At 38.4% G+C, this 15,447-nt stretch overlaps 1 protein-coding gene and 1 long non-coding RNA gene across 2 annotated transcripts; one reads left to right on the plus strand and one right to left on the minus strand.

Annotated features, from left to right (window-relative positions):
- The first annotated feature begins 1,312 nt into the window (after window positions 1-1,312).
- On the plus strand, window positions 1,313-14,933 carry nr0b2b (nuclear receptor subfamily 0, group B, member 2b). Its single transcript, XM_077200147.1, is given in 3 exon segments — window positions 1,313-1,618; window positions 1,620-1,770; window positions 14,645-14,933. Coding segments are annotated over 3 exon segments (699 nt in total). The 3' UTR covers window positions 14,887-14,933.
- LOC143708809 (uncharacterized) lies at window positions 5,295-6,192 on the minus strand. The gene is made up of 2 exons (XR_013193661.1): window positions 6,128-6,192; window positions 5,295-5,694 (listed from the first exon to the last, which is right to left on the minus strand). It is a non-coding gene; the product is annotated as an uncharacterized LOC143708809 (long non-coding RNA).
- Window positions 14,934-15,447: the final 514 nt, after the last annotated feature.

Genomic DNA, 15,447 nt, shown 5'->3' on the forward strand with positions numbered 1-15,447 from the left:
TGAGGCCCGAGGACCTTTATATGGCAGAACTTTCTAGAAACCACTGACAGACTTATTCGGACAGACAGAAGAATAATACATACAGTTTTGAGATTGTCTTTATATTAAGCATAAGAAATGAAAAAAATAACCACACGATAAGACATGAACTACTAGACTACCAATAGGCTACTTGGGCAATTTCATACATTGTACAACGGAATAATAAATAATAGAATAAAATAAATACAATTGATTGAAAATAAAGGTCGTATAGTACCTGAGAACATGACACTTCTATATTCAATAATAAATGTCTGTAGATTGTCAGTTACATTTATTGTGTAAATTATTACGGCCTATAATAATTACCATAATTATATAAGTATTAAATAATAACATGGTCATGATGGTGTGGTGTCAGCTGTAATAATGTATGAATAATGTATGATACAGTGTAATATAGTACAGCATAATAATGTATGAATAATATACAAATATTGATAATTTAATTGATCAATAGAAATTATTAGATAAAAACAATAAAGCATTATTTTCAAACATGATATGATTTTTTAAATCTGAGGTTGTTACTTATCTATTCACTTGGCTTGTCTGCTTCTGAACGCAATGCTGATTGTTATATCAGACTCTGTATAGGCCAACTAATAAACATTGAAATAATAATTATGTATGTTGATAGTTTTCAACAGATTATTTATTATTAAGATTATTTCTATTTCAATGTTTTTCAAGTATGTATGTATGTATGTATATATATATATATATATATATATATATATATATATATATATATATATATATATATATATATTAAATATATTTATACACGTACTCTTGAAGGAGCATAGTCCGAAGTCCCTTCATTTAAAATCAAGGCAGATGTTGAAGAATAATGAACACTAATATAATCTAAACCTCTTATGCAGACATACTGAATGTTGGGCCCAAACTCAAGCCCAAAGCCAAGATAATATGAATTTGTTAGTCCTTGGTGACTTGGTACAGGGTGAGTTAATGACAGTTAAACATGATAAATGTCATTAACCCCTTTCCTCATGCAGACCATCATTAAGCTCCCACAGCGTGAACCTACCGTTTCCACGTGGAGCAGAGCTTTTCCTTGAAAGTAAATAGGCTAGTTAGGTCTGTCTGATGTGTAAGGGTCAGAAAGGTCAAGGCTAAAGATTAGGCACATACTAAAGGAAATGCTATAAATAAGCCTTTGAGGATTCAAACTGGAGCAATTCAGAAGTGCAAAACAGGACCCGCCACAACAGCTTCACATTAGTTAGGCATTACATTAGAGGAAATGAAAAAATACATTAACAAACAGCATCCTCATGGAATTCTCTTCAGCATCCTAAGCTGTAAGTGTGACTTTTTGCACTTTAGTTATCCAGAGACACACCGCTGCCACTGTGAGCTGCCACTGTGCCATGCTGCCTTTGGGGTCTTGGTAAAAACGATTCACTTCCTGAAGAGTTTACCTTCCTTCCAAAACGACCGGCTCGTCCTTCTTCAGAACCATTGGGTGCCTCTTTTCCTCCTGGGACTTGCGCAAGAGCACATGAATTTCGAGGTGTGGGACTTCCCTGCTTCCAGCATCCTTAAGAAACATACTGATGACCGATCAGCAGAAATCAGATGACTGTCCGCCCACCCTGGCAGAAGTGGACAAACTTAAGATGTTCCTAAACAAAGTATGGAGTCTGGACCTGAATCTAAATGACTATGCATATCTCAAGGGTGTAATACTGTTCAGTCAAGGTGAAAATGAAAATGAAGTGTGCTTAATTGTTTTGAATGTACAGATGTGTACTTTGTATCTTAAAAGTAGCATTTAAAAAAAACTTGTAGATCATTTAAAATAAAAGGCCGCTTATGTATAGGCTATAAGTACTTAGAGTATAGTATACTTTCATGAGTGTTTTTAACACACTTTTAAAAACTTAAAAAAAACTATTTTGTAATAATGTCAAATTAAATGTTTTAACTTTAAGAACATTTTAAATAATTATTTAAGATTTAATAATCTTTTTTCATGTTTTAAAAAGTATTAATTTTGATGTGTTTACTATCATTCTAAAGTAGGCGACTTAATTATAATTTTAAATGTACAAAATTGCAACTTCAGCATTATGAATATTAACAAATGTATAAAACAGATATATTAGCGAACATGAACTAACAATTAGGAATGTGTTTATTACAACATTTATTAATCTCTGTTAATGTGTCAGAAAGTTAAAAAAGTCAACATTTATTCTAAATCAGCAAAAATATAAAACTGGCAAAGAATAAACAAAACATAGGCCACCAGAGCTACAAGGGCGAGACGGCTTTTGACCCGGCACATGAGATAAAGGGCCCTATCATACACTCATTGCAATGCGGCGCCAAGCGCAATGCAAGTGTTTTTGTAGTTTCATTTTCACGTCCTGCGCCGCTTTGTTTAACGAGGTGTACTCAGGCGCATTGTTGGCGCGTTGCTATTTTGAGGCAATTGAAATGGACTGCTGAAACCTGGTCTAAAGTCAATGGCGCAGAATTTTCTTTGGTTATTTAAAGAGCGCATTAGTAATGTGCGCTTATTACACACACAGGGACGCCCAGTAGCACACAAACTAGCCAAATATTAAAAATAAAGGATTACAAGGTAAAATATTAATATTGTACATAAAGATATGGTGGAATCCGGCTTGTCCCGTAGATGGTCTGCTTGTGCACTTTAACCTTGTGCACGAGCCGATTCGTTTGCGCTCTGGAGACGCTTCCAGTCTTTTCACTTGCAAATTCCTGCATGTAAATAGCAATCCGCCATGACGCGAGTGCAACTGGCTTTTAAAGGGAATGGGAAATGACACTCTGATTGGTTAATTGCACGTTACGTTGAACCGCGCTTTGCTGCTCATTGCTGCTTAATCGTTAATTTAATTACACTTAATTTCGATAATTTCATTAAATGTCAGTGATTTTTTATGTATAACTAATGGTGGTTCCATTTCAGTTTGTTCACGTTTGATGTAGTCGGACGTACCGTACTGATGGGGATCACACTTGGGCTTGTCATCTTTGAGTATTGAAAAAATGAGCCAATGCAAATTGGCATGCGGGATTCGCATCTCGTGCTCCGCCCCGCAGCGTGGGTATAAATACGGAAGCAGATGCACACACCACCTGTCTTTCGCTTCGGAGCCGATCAGATGTCGATGTCTCTGAAGAGTGTTGGATTGTGTTCAACGAGCAAGTGTGTTGGTGCTTCTTCTGGAAGTCTCTCCCGGTGCTGGTGTGTTTACAGCGCGAGTGCAGCGGTGACCCCAGGCCTTCTGAGCTCTCAACTGCTGTTTTAACAGCATTCTTTGTATTTGTTTGTTCTGACGGTTGGTTAGAGGATGAAGAAGGTGAGTGCTTCACTGGTACAGAGATCTTCACTGAGAGATCCGTGCGGAAGCAAGACCTGGTCGTCAGGGTCCGGAGGGGAGCGACTATGTTGAACGTGACCTAACTGAAAGGGAACGTCTCGGTTACGTATGTAACCCTCATTCCCTGAAAGAGGGAACGGAGTTGAGTCCAGTCGATCACCACTGACTCCGGTCGCCGCTCGGCTCCTCAGCGAAAAAAAAGGGGTGCGTGCATCCGCTTCCGTATTTATACCTACACTGCAGGATGGAGCACGAGATGCGAATCTCGCACGCCAATGTGGATTGGCTCGTTTTTTCAATACTCGAAGATGACAGGCTCCCTAAGCGAGATCCCAATCATTATGGTACGTCCGACTACGTCTCTGTTCCCTCCTTCAGGGAACCAGGGTAACATACGTAACCAAGACGTTCCCTACATCATTACAGGACAAGACATATACTGTGCACAAACATCCGAAGCTCACGCTCAGACCCTTCAATACTGAATTGAATTCTCTTTCACGTCTTGCGTTTGACGAACTAAAACAAAACTATGTAAACATGTCTGTCTTGACCAGTATCCAAAACATAGCTGGTTATGTCTTAGTTGGATCCGTGGATTCGGTCTTAAAGGGACAGCAGCTTAATAAACCTGCTGCTGTGTTTTTAATGTTAATCAAACAACAATGGACAAAGAAACCACCCACTGCTTTTGGCTGAATGACTTTTGTAACTTCAATAAAAATACATCTATATTTATGCAGTGAAGACTATGCAGTGTTAATTTTCATTTGATTTCCGTGGCCTACTTTATTCAAATTCTGTACCTGAAAACTAATGTTATACCTGAAAACCTTTATTTCATTTGTATCTGTTATTTGTGTTGGATTAATTGTTTTTATTTTATTACTGACTGTTTACTTGTCTCTAATAATGTTTTAAATTTACATTATAAGCTAGTAGTTTTTGCTGTATCAAAATTGTAATAGAGAATTGTGATATTTCACTGGTATCTAAACATTTGAACCAGACGCAACCAGGCCTGTAACTACGTGCTGTGCAATTAAATGAAGGATAAAATATGATAGAGCAATAGAATGAACATTGAAACAGAGGCTAAATACATTTTAAAAGGCATAATTAAGTATGCAGGTAAGATAAAAAAGGACTTAAAGTATACTTATGCAGTAAATAAAAAACACAGAAATGTAATTTATAAATTAACTAATTTAAACATTTAAAATTAATGTTTTAAACGATGTGAAAACATGTAATACGTGTTCCATAAGCAAATGGTAACACACACAACCTTGTTGTAAAGCGTTAGGAATGACAAAATAATAATCCCCACTATACGCCCTAAAATCATCAAATTTTGCCCCACCACTTTTGAAGATATGGTGCCACCCTATATTGTGCAAATATTCACAAATATTAAAAATGTGTTATAAAATGCCAGTTGGTGCTGCATGAAGGAGATGAATAGAGAAGCATTTGATGCAGACCACAGTCACCTGACCAGTGCATGAACTGAGGACATTGGTACATTTTTGTACCCAAGAAGGTACAAACCCTTGTCACTGGGGCAGTACCTTTTACTGGTACAAAACTGTACCTTAATATAAAGGAACAAATTTGTACCATTCCAGTTTGTACCTTAAAAGGACATGATTTGTACCATGGGCAACCAAAATGAACCTTTTATTTTTTTTTTAAAACTTGTTGGTAGGCTACGACAATATTGTACCATTATCAAAGGTACAAATTTGATCCTTTAAGGTACCACCCCAGTGACAAGCCCCTTTGTACCTTAACTGTGTCAAATATGTTCCTTCGAGAACTATTTAAGGCTGTTTATCTATTGAATAACATACACATTCAACAACTGAATCCAAAAGGCATCGATTTAATGAGTACTGTAAATGCATATCAAATACATATGAACATTTGAATACTTTCGTTCCAGCTTACAGTAAAGTATTTCTTTGTGTAAATAAATCAAGAACTTCACAATAAAAACTAACAGAATATCACTTCTTTAAAAAGATTTGAAAGAATTAAAAGCAATTACACTAAAATGTTACAGTACATAAAATATATTTTCTCATCTACAACAAAGCTAGACTTGTTTCCCCCCCCCATTTTCACACAATACCCTTGCATTTATTTAACTTTTTTTTAAACTCCATCCTCTATACCCCAACTGCTCAGCAATTTCAGATCCCTCCATTTTTACACGGCTGAAGATTCTCCTCACTGAAGACACGTCCAGTCAAGACGTTCCCAAAATCTGCACAGAAAAAAAACAACAACTTATCACTTTATTTAGGAAGATACTGACCTGCAATCCTGTAGGGGAGAACTATGACGCATGCTTATGTTGACTCAAGACCAGAATTTGTACCGTGAATGTGCTTTAGATGATATTATTTCTAAATATAGAGGTAAATATGTTGTTGTTTCTCCGCAAAACAAAGAACTTGCATCGCTTCATAAAATTAGGTTAATCCACTGGAGTCACATGGATTACTTTAATGGTGTCTTGACTACCTTTCTGGGGCTTGAATGTATTAGTTGCGAAAGCTCCCAATGGAGGAACAGAAAGCTCTTGGGGTTCATCAAAAATATCTTAATCTGTGTTCCGAAGATAAACAAAGGTCTTACGGTTTTGGATTGACATGAGGCTGAGTAATTAATGACAGAATTTTTAATGTGAACTATACCTTTAAGGAATCCTGGAAACACCTTAAATCAGCCACAGATTTAGCATGCATTCGGTCCATTTCCTGGAAAAACGGAAATGCAGATAACAAAAAAACAGTTTCACAAAAAAGAAAATCCTTTCTGCATTTTTACACACAAAAAAAGAAAAAAAAAAGAATAACAGTTTTAAATGATTCACTTAAAGTTTCAAAAAAAAAAGAAAAGAAAGAGAATATCATAAGATTAAGAAACTCAAATAACTCATTGTACTGATACTTTGCCTCAGCTAAGGATGCAGTCAGACTTTCAGATGTGTGATCAATGAGACCAATACTGACAGTTTACCCCATCATCTTCATGATCTAAAAAACAAAGACACATTTGCTGATTTTCAACAAAATTCTCTGATAAAATGAATAGCATCTATATGACTTACGGTGATCAACTATTTTTTATCTGTGCACTGTTCGGTGGCGTTGTTCAACAACTGCATACAGAATTGTGGACTAATGTAAAGTACACCACCATGGCACCTCTGGTTAAGCATTCATTTACAATAATTACGTATTACATGTGTACTTACGACACAGAAACTCAATTGCTTTGAAATATATTTGCAGACGCTAATAGCACTGACTGATTCGTACCTAATTAAGCTATTTACACGCTAATGTCATGTTGAGTGGCTGTAACGTTTAATATATATATTTTTATTTGGTTAAACATTAACCTCACCTTTGAATTTCCTCTTATAATTCAAGTCCAGCCTCTGAAAGTTCTGTGGTGGTGCTCGTGCCTGCTCCTCGTCGTAATCTGCTTCCCGCTCCGTTCAATTTGAAAACGGCTGCAGCGACCTAGGGCAATCAGTTTCATGTTGTTGTGCCTAATAGCAAAGTTAACAGTTATAATGGACAATGGAGAACAAACGCCATAGTATTTACACGCGATGACTTAATACTAGTCAATAATTGCATTAAAAAGTGCAACGTTATACAAGTCAAAAGGCTAAAAGCATTTGGTGCAAAGCTAATTTAACACGCTAAATTTACGTTAAGTGGCTGAAACATTTATAGTTTCGACTTGTGAACTAAATAAACAAATTATCAGAACTCGCCTTTTAACTTAGTCTTCAAGTTTTATATTTAAAATAAAACGCGCAGTCGTGTAGCCTGCTGCCCGCTGTCAGTTCGGAAAATTCCTTAAGGAGAACTCCGGGCAATTTTTAAGTTAATCTTGATCGTTAGACCTTTGTGAGTACTGACTATAGAAAAAAAAACGAACCGGATTGGTGCTTGCTACTCGGAGCTGCGACCGCGAATGCCCAGAGCTCCCACCCAGCCAAAACGGCAGCTATGGGGGCATGGACATAAAGAGCGTTTTTGAGCCTCTTAACAGACACAAAATGCAATTAAAATGTCTGTCCAACATGAACAGGGACCCTACATGTGAACAAGATACGTTTAGCAACTTAGCCATTGTTTCAACTCACCTAAATAGTCTTTTAGACGGCAAGCTGTAGTCTCGCGCTGCAGTCCCGTGCTGTAGCCGGAAAAGGTAAACAATGTCCAGGTGGGAGGAGCGTTGATCATGTGCGACGAGTTAAGATCAGAGTTGCTTACAAGTGAAGAAGAAATGGTTTGTGTTTGTGCCTTTCCGAATTGTGGCAACAGAATGCGCAAATATAAGATCTTAAATTTTCATCGTCTTCCTTTTCATGACCTCGAGATTCTGCAGTTGTGGCTAGTTGTACTTCAACTTGATGTGCTAACTCCCGTAGAAGTACTACGCGCTAAAGATTACCGCATTTAGTGTGTGGATCCTCCTAAACTGTTGGCGGTTCCTCCATGTCCTGATGAGGGAGTACACAGGGAAGACCATCCGGATCAGTGACTTACTCAAGTCTGAACGCTCCCAAACGCTGGAGGCTGAAATGAAACTGAGAAAGATGCTTGCTTGGAGAAGGACAGCGAGGTGCAGGAGGAAGCGTCAGAGGACGAAGTGGAGGAGGTCCAGGAATTTTAGGAAGAGGAAGGTGAACCCAGTGAAATGGGAGACTCCAAGGCCAAATAAGGCAATTCAGATGATGCCTCTCAGATCGATGAGCTCATGATGAAGCTCTTCTGTGTAGCCTCTACTGACGGCCCCAAGAACGAGACCCAGCACAATGTGAACGTCCAGAAAAAGTGCAAAAGAAAGGGGTCATGTTTCTGTTCACCTGGGCAGAGGAGAATAACGGAAGGAAGGAGAATAAAATAATCAAGGAGAGGGAGCGAAGAGAAAAAGAGTTGCTGCTTGAACGCTACATGAACGATCCGAAACTGAAGCACTTGTGGATGAACAAGCACAACTACAACTCCTAATGCAGATCATCGTCCCTCTTCACCTTTAACCGGTGTAAATAAAAAAAGTGTGCAAACTAAAAGTTGAAAGAGCCATGACTCTTCCTGACAATTAAAACAAGGGTAATATAAAGTGAATCAATCTGAATAACTGTTTAGCTAGAACAGCAGCAGAAAGTGAATCATTCAATGCAGTTTATAACAATGGAGTTCACAGATTATTATATTTTCTCTGATGTGGATCCATCCAAAACATCACCTCTCAACTCAAAAAAAAGGAAATATGGAGGTTGTTGATCCAAATAATGTAACTATGTTCAAATTAAATAATGCTTAAACCGCTGTGCTGACAGAATTAGAAAAAGCAATTTCACAAATTTACACTGAACGAAATGCAGTCGTGTTACCTCTGCAGTACTGCACTTTGGTCAACAGGTGGAGCTAGATTTGCGCATGCGCAAATATTTGAAGGCACGTTCAACATGTCGCTCATCTTTTACAAGGGGGTAATCCCATAGACAGTAAAAGAAATGGACACAGCGACCCCCTTGATTTCAACGGAGAAAACTGAAGCCCGATTAAGGCACTCACTCCCTGATGGCTGAGCGACTGCGCAGACTCAAACTGAGCGTGACGACAGTTGTAAATCTTCTAGTAGCTGTGCCAAGACAAATCTGAATCACCTAATTCCTCAAAAACGTTGTTGAAATATTTTGTCCAGTTGCTTTTATGGACTCTCTATCTACGGGCTTCTCTTGACTTTATGTCTCTATGTCCCCCCGATTGCCTCATAGACAGTAAAAGATTGCCTGCGAGCTTCTCCTCCTGTCTATTTGGTAATTTCTCTATTGTGCGACAGAAAGTCGCGTGGTTGTGACGCAATCGTTAGCCTATTTTTACAAAAACGGCTTCTACGGGGCCATAACATAAGATACAAAGTAATGGAGCCTTTTTGTCGTCTTTCTTTAGAAATAAATAATGGACAAATGAAGTCTTTGGACGCCTCATATGTAAAGTTATTCGCTGTCAAAGTGATGCCAAAATGAATTGGAGTCAAATGGAATTCTAACAGCAGGTGAAGTTCTGCTACAATGGCGGCACCCGCGAGGCTTCAGTTTTTGGCTGATGGATTACCCCCAATGCATTCCATTGACTCCCATTCATTCTGGCGTCACTTTTACATCTGAGGCGTCCAAAGACTGGAATGGATATATTTTAAGTTCTGATGCTTTTATATGAAACATGAACAAGACAGCCAAGTACTTGTTATTTAATTCCATTCCACATAGCCTACGTGTTGTCAATATTTTTTTCTTTTATAGGCTACATAGCCTAAATTTTTATTTATTCATTCATTCATAAAAATGACATCACATAACCCAGATCGCACTGTCACAGCCTAATTTATAAAACATGATATCAGAGTTTTAAAATCAAACATTTTAAAAGAGAACAACAACAGTTGTTTAAACCAATGAGCATTAAGCTGCGTCAGCAAGTCGTTTCCCATTGTGCTTTTGATTTGATCAGCGCAGTCGGTGGATAGCAACTACGCTCGACTACAAAATCTGACAAGTTTGCCTCGCCACCGCGAGAGTTTTTTGACACAGCCTGACGTCAGAGCAAGGGAAGGGGGACCGCACTCGGACACATTTCTGACCGGCATGCATCTCGCGGTGATCGGTTCTTCGCAGATTTTGCTAATCTCAAACAAGCCTAATGTTTACATTTGCAAGCAGCTTTATACACTCACCCGGTATGTTAAAAAAACAAGGCGATTTCACACCATTTCACACCATTTCTTGTTTTTTTACATATGGTTGTCTCATGTTTTCGAATATGTGTTGTTACCATAGGTTACATCACTTCCACATGCCGGTCCGCCATCTCCGCTGGTCTGGTTTTGCGATTTCAAAATTGCAATCATTCGCTATTGTAAAATAAATCATAGTCGTATTTATCCCGCATTTAAAATCCTAAATATCAAACATGTTTGATAAAATAGGGGCGGCACCGATGTGTTTATTTTGTATGTAGGCCGCCGCCTATGTCGTGAAGTTGAGCCGTGGTTGTAAATCTAATGTAGCTATTCGTGCCATGCTGCAATGAAACACCGAATTGTGTGGACGTCATTTTTGGTCAAGGTCATATTCCCAGCCTATAATTACTCACTATTAGGTGTGTTACTTTGAGGGTTTTAGGAAAAATGGCCAGATGGAAGGAGCTGTCCTCTGGCTAAATCTGGTCAAGTTTTTGATATTGCTCATGTGCAAGATGTGAAAGGTCAATGTCCACATAATTATTTCAATTATGCACAGAGAGACCACTACCATGCAGAATGTAAAGTGCTGTCAAGGAAGACTGAGCATTTTGTCAGTGAGGATAAACCCCCCCCCCACCTGAATGTGGACCACCCGTAGGCTAAACAGCTTCTAGAACTGGATGAGACCATATGTTTGCATCTGTTAGCATGATGTGAGCCACTTTCATAATTGTGTCAAATCTCGGCTCATTAGATGTCCCATTTAGTCTCATTTGTAAAGTCATGTTAACCCTTGTAGACATTAAGGTGAAGGTTCTACGGCCACTGTAAGGTTCAGCCTATGCACTGTCATTTAAAGGAACACGCCGACTTTTTTGGACTTTAGCTTATTCACCGTATCCCCCAGAGTTAGATAAGTCCATACATACCTTTTTCATCTCCGTGCGTGCTGTAACTCTGTTTGACGCACCCACCGCTAGCCTAGCTTAGCACAAAGACTTGATGTAAATGGCTACAGCTAGCATACTAATCCCAATAAGTGACAAAATAACACAAACATTTTCCTATTTACATGTTGTGATTTGTAGTCACTCAGTGTATAAATAACAAGGTCATATGAGACAGACATCTTTTTTCCGTATAAATATTGGGAACTTTATTCTCAGAAGGCGAAGCACTGCTACTTGGGCCAAGTGATAACCACAGAGAGTTCGCTCAGAGTTGGAGTAATGGAGTCAGCAATTACTAGATAGTAAAAGCATAGTTTACAATCATGGGTTCTCGCAGTATTGTAAAAAGCTGCGACAATAAACAGGAGAGACCAGGTAATACCATGATGTTTCATAGAATTCCAATCAAAAACGCTGACCTGATGAATCAATAGCTACTTGCTCTGGATATCGATCCAAACACACCTAAAGAGATCATCAAGGACCATCGTGTTTGCTCAGTACATTTCACTGAGGACGACTATTTTGAGAAAATGGAATTTGCCACACGGACCATGAAACGTGTGTTGAAGGATACGGCCATCCCATAGATAGCACAGACGGGACAAAGTGGATCACCTGTGGCTGCGGTAAGTGTTCCGTTATGTTTTTAGATGACTAGCCTACTGTAACAGTGCCATTATCTAGATCTAATGTAACGTTAGTGACACTATTATATGAATAGTTATATGAATAGGGTGGTCACTACTATTGCAGGTGTTCCCGGGCTCCATGTATCCCCTATAATGTTAGTATTGAGTTGTCACAAAAGCGCTCTATCGCCCCAGTAACAAATGAGCGGAGCTAGAGGTAAACTAATGACGCTCTTCCACTGCATGGTACGGCTCGGTACGGCTCAGTACGGTTCGGCACAGCTCGGTTCGCTTTAGCTCGGTTGCTTTTCCACTGCAGTTAGTACCGCTTCAAAGTGGGTGGGATTATGACTGATCGTTATAGTTTATCCGCTCCTCGTCAACCAACAAGAGGAACGTCTGCGCTTCTCTTCCACTGACCACGATTCAGCCATTTCTTTTTTGGAAGTTTTTTTTCTTCAAGCAAGTCAAGAAAGTAGTTTTAAAACAGGTGCTACAGCGGTGTCTGTTACTGGCTATTTAAATCTAGCGGGTTTGATGTCTCGCAAATACAATGACGCTGGTAGTGACGATTCTGTCTGTCTGACCAATCAGTGATCTACAGTGCTTCCACGTCACATTTTAGTATCGGTATGGTACACTTGGAACCTGAACAGAGGTGGTACCATTTAAAGCGAGCCGAAGCGAGCCATACCGTACCATACCATGCAGTGGAAAAGCGCCACAAGTGAGCCGAACCGTACCGTACCATGCAGTGGAAAAGCACCATTAGTCACGTTGGTTTTGTTGACGTTAGAAACAACGGTGCGCCTCTCAGGTGCTGCGGTTATCACTCCGCCCAAGTAGTAGTGCTTCGCCTTCTGAGAATATAGTTCCTAGTATTTATACGGTAAAAGATGTCTGTGTCTCATATGAACTTATTTGTACACTCTGTGACTATACAAATCACAACATGTAAATAGGAAAATGTTTGCGTTATTTTGTTACTTATTGGGATTAGTATGCTAGCTGTAGCCATTTAATCCAGTCTTTGTGCTAAGCTAGGCTAGCGGTGGGTGCGTCAAACAGAGTCACAGCACGCACGGAGATGAAAAAGATATGTATAGACTTATCTAACTCATATATATATATATATATATATATATATATATATGTGTATTTGTGTGTGTATATATAAAAAAAAAAGAGTTCAGATGCAAAAGCCTCTAGGTGCCATCTGAAATTTTCTTCTACAATGATCATTTTTATCAAGCTCATATATTTAAGTTCAGTAATTTCACTTAAATGACAATTAATAGGTAATTTTCATTGACATTTCATTGAAATTAATGGACTTAAATATACGAGCTTGATAAAAATGATCATTCTAGAAGAAATTTTCAGATGGCACTTAGAGGCTTTTGCATCTTAACTCTTTATATATATATATATATATATATATATATATATATATATATATATATATATATATATATATGTGTGTGCCATTTATTTTAAAGGCACAATTGTCAAGCAAACATTTCACAAAAATAACTTTATTACATTTAAAACTATTCAAATTAAAAATAGGTTCAAAGTGAAGATGAGAATAAATATCCCTAGTTATGCAAAGAAAAATATTTTCTTATGAATGACCAATATATTGTTTTTTTAATGTATAGGCCTTTTGAAAATATACACAATAAAAGGCTATATTATGCAATATATTGAATACATAAGGAATTGCTGCTTTACATTTATTGAAAATATGTGAATTTATTTACTTATATATCATAATGTGTGGAATTTTATATTAAATACACTAAATTATTACAGATGTCATAAATTATGGTATTATTTGTGTATAAATAGCCTACATTTTAACACATACATATGCTCAATATGCACAATATATCCAACCCACTCCAAAACAAGTCCATGAGCTCGAGGTCGTCTAAAGCCCCCGGACGACAGCACGACATAAAGTCCCTCACATACCTCTCGATGGATTGGCCCTCCTAAAATATCGAGGCAAAGAAACTTCTGAGGGCCTGGTTGCTGACAACTGCTGGATCCATTTTTGGTGAGTTCTTCTGTAACGATTGTGATTGAAGCAAGAATGCAGGATCCACTTGCAGCACACACTTTATTAAACAAACTCCAAACTTGACAAAGACTCAGAACAGGATTCAGGGAAGGAAGGAACGAACGAACGAACGAACGAACGAACGAACGACCTACATCAACACTACAACATCACACATTCAAGAACTCACAAAGACTGGACTGAAACACAGGGCAACCGAGCTGAACAAGATAACTGGGGGGCGTGGTTAATCGGGGACACCTGGGAAGACTAATAGTGATGATGGGGAACTACTAAACAAGAAACGAGGAGCGGGGAAACAGAAAACAGGACTAAACCAAAAACACAAAGAACGGGGAAACACGGACAGAATTCATAACAAGTATATTCCTATATTTTTTGTTTCATAATGGATAACATTCATAGTGTTAAAAGTGTCATATTCATAATGTGATGGACTACACCTGTGTTTTTCTCTGATGTATATAATCTATAATACAAATACTGTAAAAATTCCTATACTCCTAACTCCTAAACTTTGTGGAAAGCCTTCCCAGAAGAGTTGAAGCTGTTATAGCTGCAAAGGGTTGGCCAACTCAATAATAAACCCTACGGATTAAAAATGGGATGTCATTAAAGTTCTTGTTCATGTAAAGGCAGGCGTCCTAAAACTTTTGGCAATATACTGTATGCCATCTGTAGCATGGATTATCTGAATTGTTTCTGGTTCTTTTTACATTTAATGTTTGAAATGTGAAAGTGATGACTTTCCTGTTCCTTCTGTTTCAGATGTTCCTGGCCTGAAGAGTTGGGCAGTAATCACAGGACTGCAGGAGGAGGCCCAAAGAGCTCTGCACATGCTTATTCTCTGCCATCATATCCCCAGAGATCACCATACATTCATGGACATGCTGTTTACGTCAAGCACTTTACAGATGGAGGTCCGAAGCCTGTTGACAGAACTGTTTTTCAGACCCATCACTGGCCAGACGGATCTCCAGCAACTCTTCAATGAGATTGTCAACCAATAGAATAATGTATATTTATATTATTACATAATCTATGTTATACAATTTGGGAGAGTAGGCCACATCCACACGAAGCCAGAGCTTTCCCTATCCGATGTTTTTTTTTCCCTCGTTCTAAAAAAAATTTCCGTAAACACGGCGGTGTCTCAAGAAATATCTGCGTACACACGAAACCACTCAAACCGACTCAAACCAATGTAGTTTACATGCCAGACCAGTACGAGGCGCTGTAATTCTGACACAGATACACTAAAAATAGAGAAGAAGACTTGCACATAAACCAAACCTTGCGCGCTGGATACAGTAATATACAGTATGTAATATTAGGCACAGTAGCTTCTTTTCTTTTGTTTTTTCTTTTTTACCAAGAACTTTATTGAACAATATGAAAAACCATAAATGGCCAGGTAGGCCTACAAAATAGGGATGAGTCACGATATTCGAGTTAGCTAAAACAGACGCATAAAGCTTGCCACAACCGGCAAATAGCCTAATCCTAACTCTATTGGTAACGACGGAACTTGCGACCATAGTTGGCTTTGGGAAACGCACCCCTGATTGGCT

This window comes from Siphateles boraxobius, unplaced genomic scaffold, assembly GCF_051911475.1.
Source record: "Siphateles boraxobius isolate OS27281-9 unplaced genomic scaffold, OSU_SipBor_1 43, whole genome shotgun sequence".
Lineage (NCBI taxonomy): Eukaryota > Metazoa > Chordata > Actinopteri > Cypriniformes > Leuciscidae > Siphateles > Siphateles boraxobius.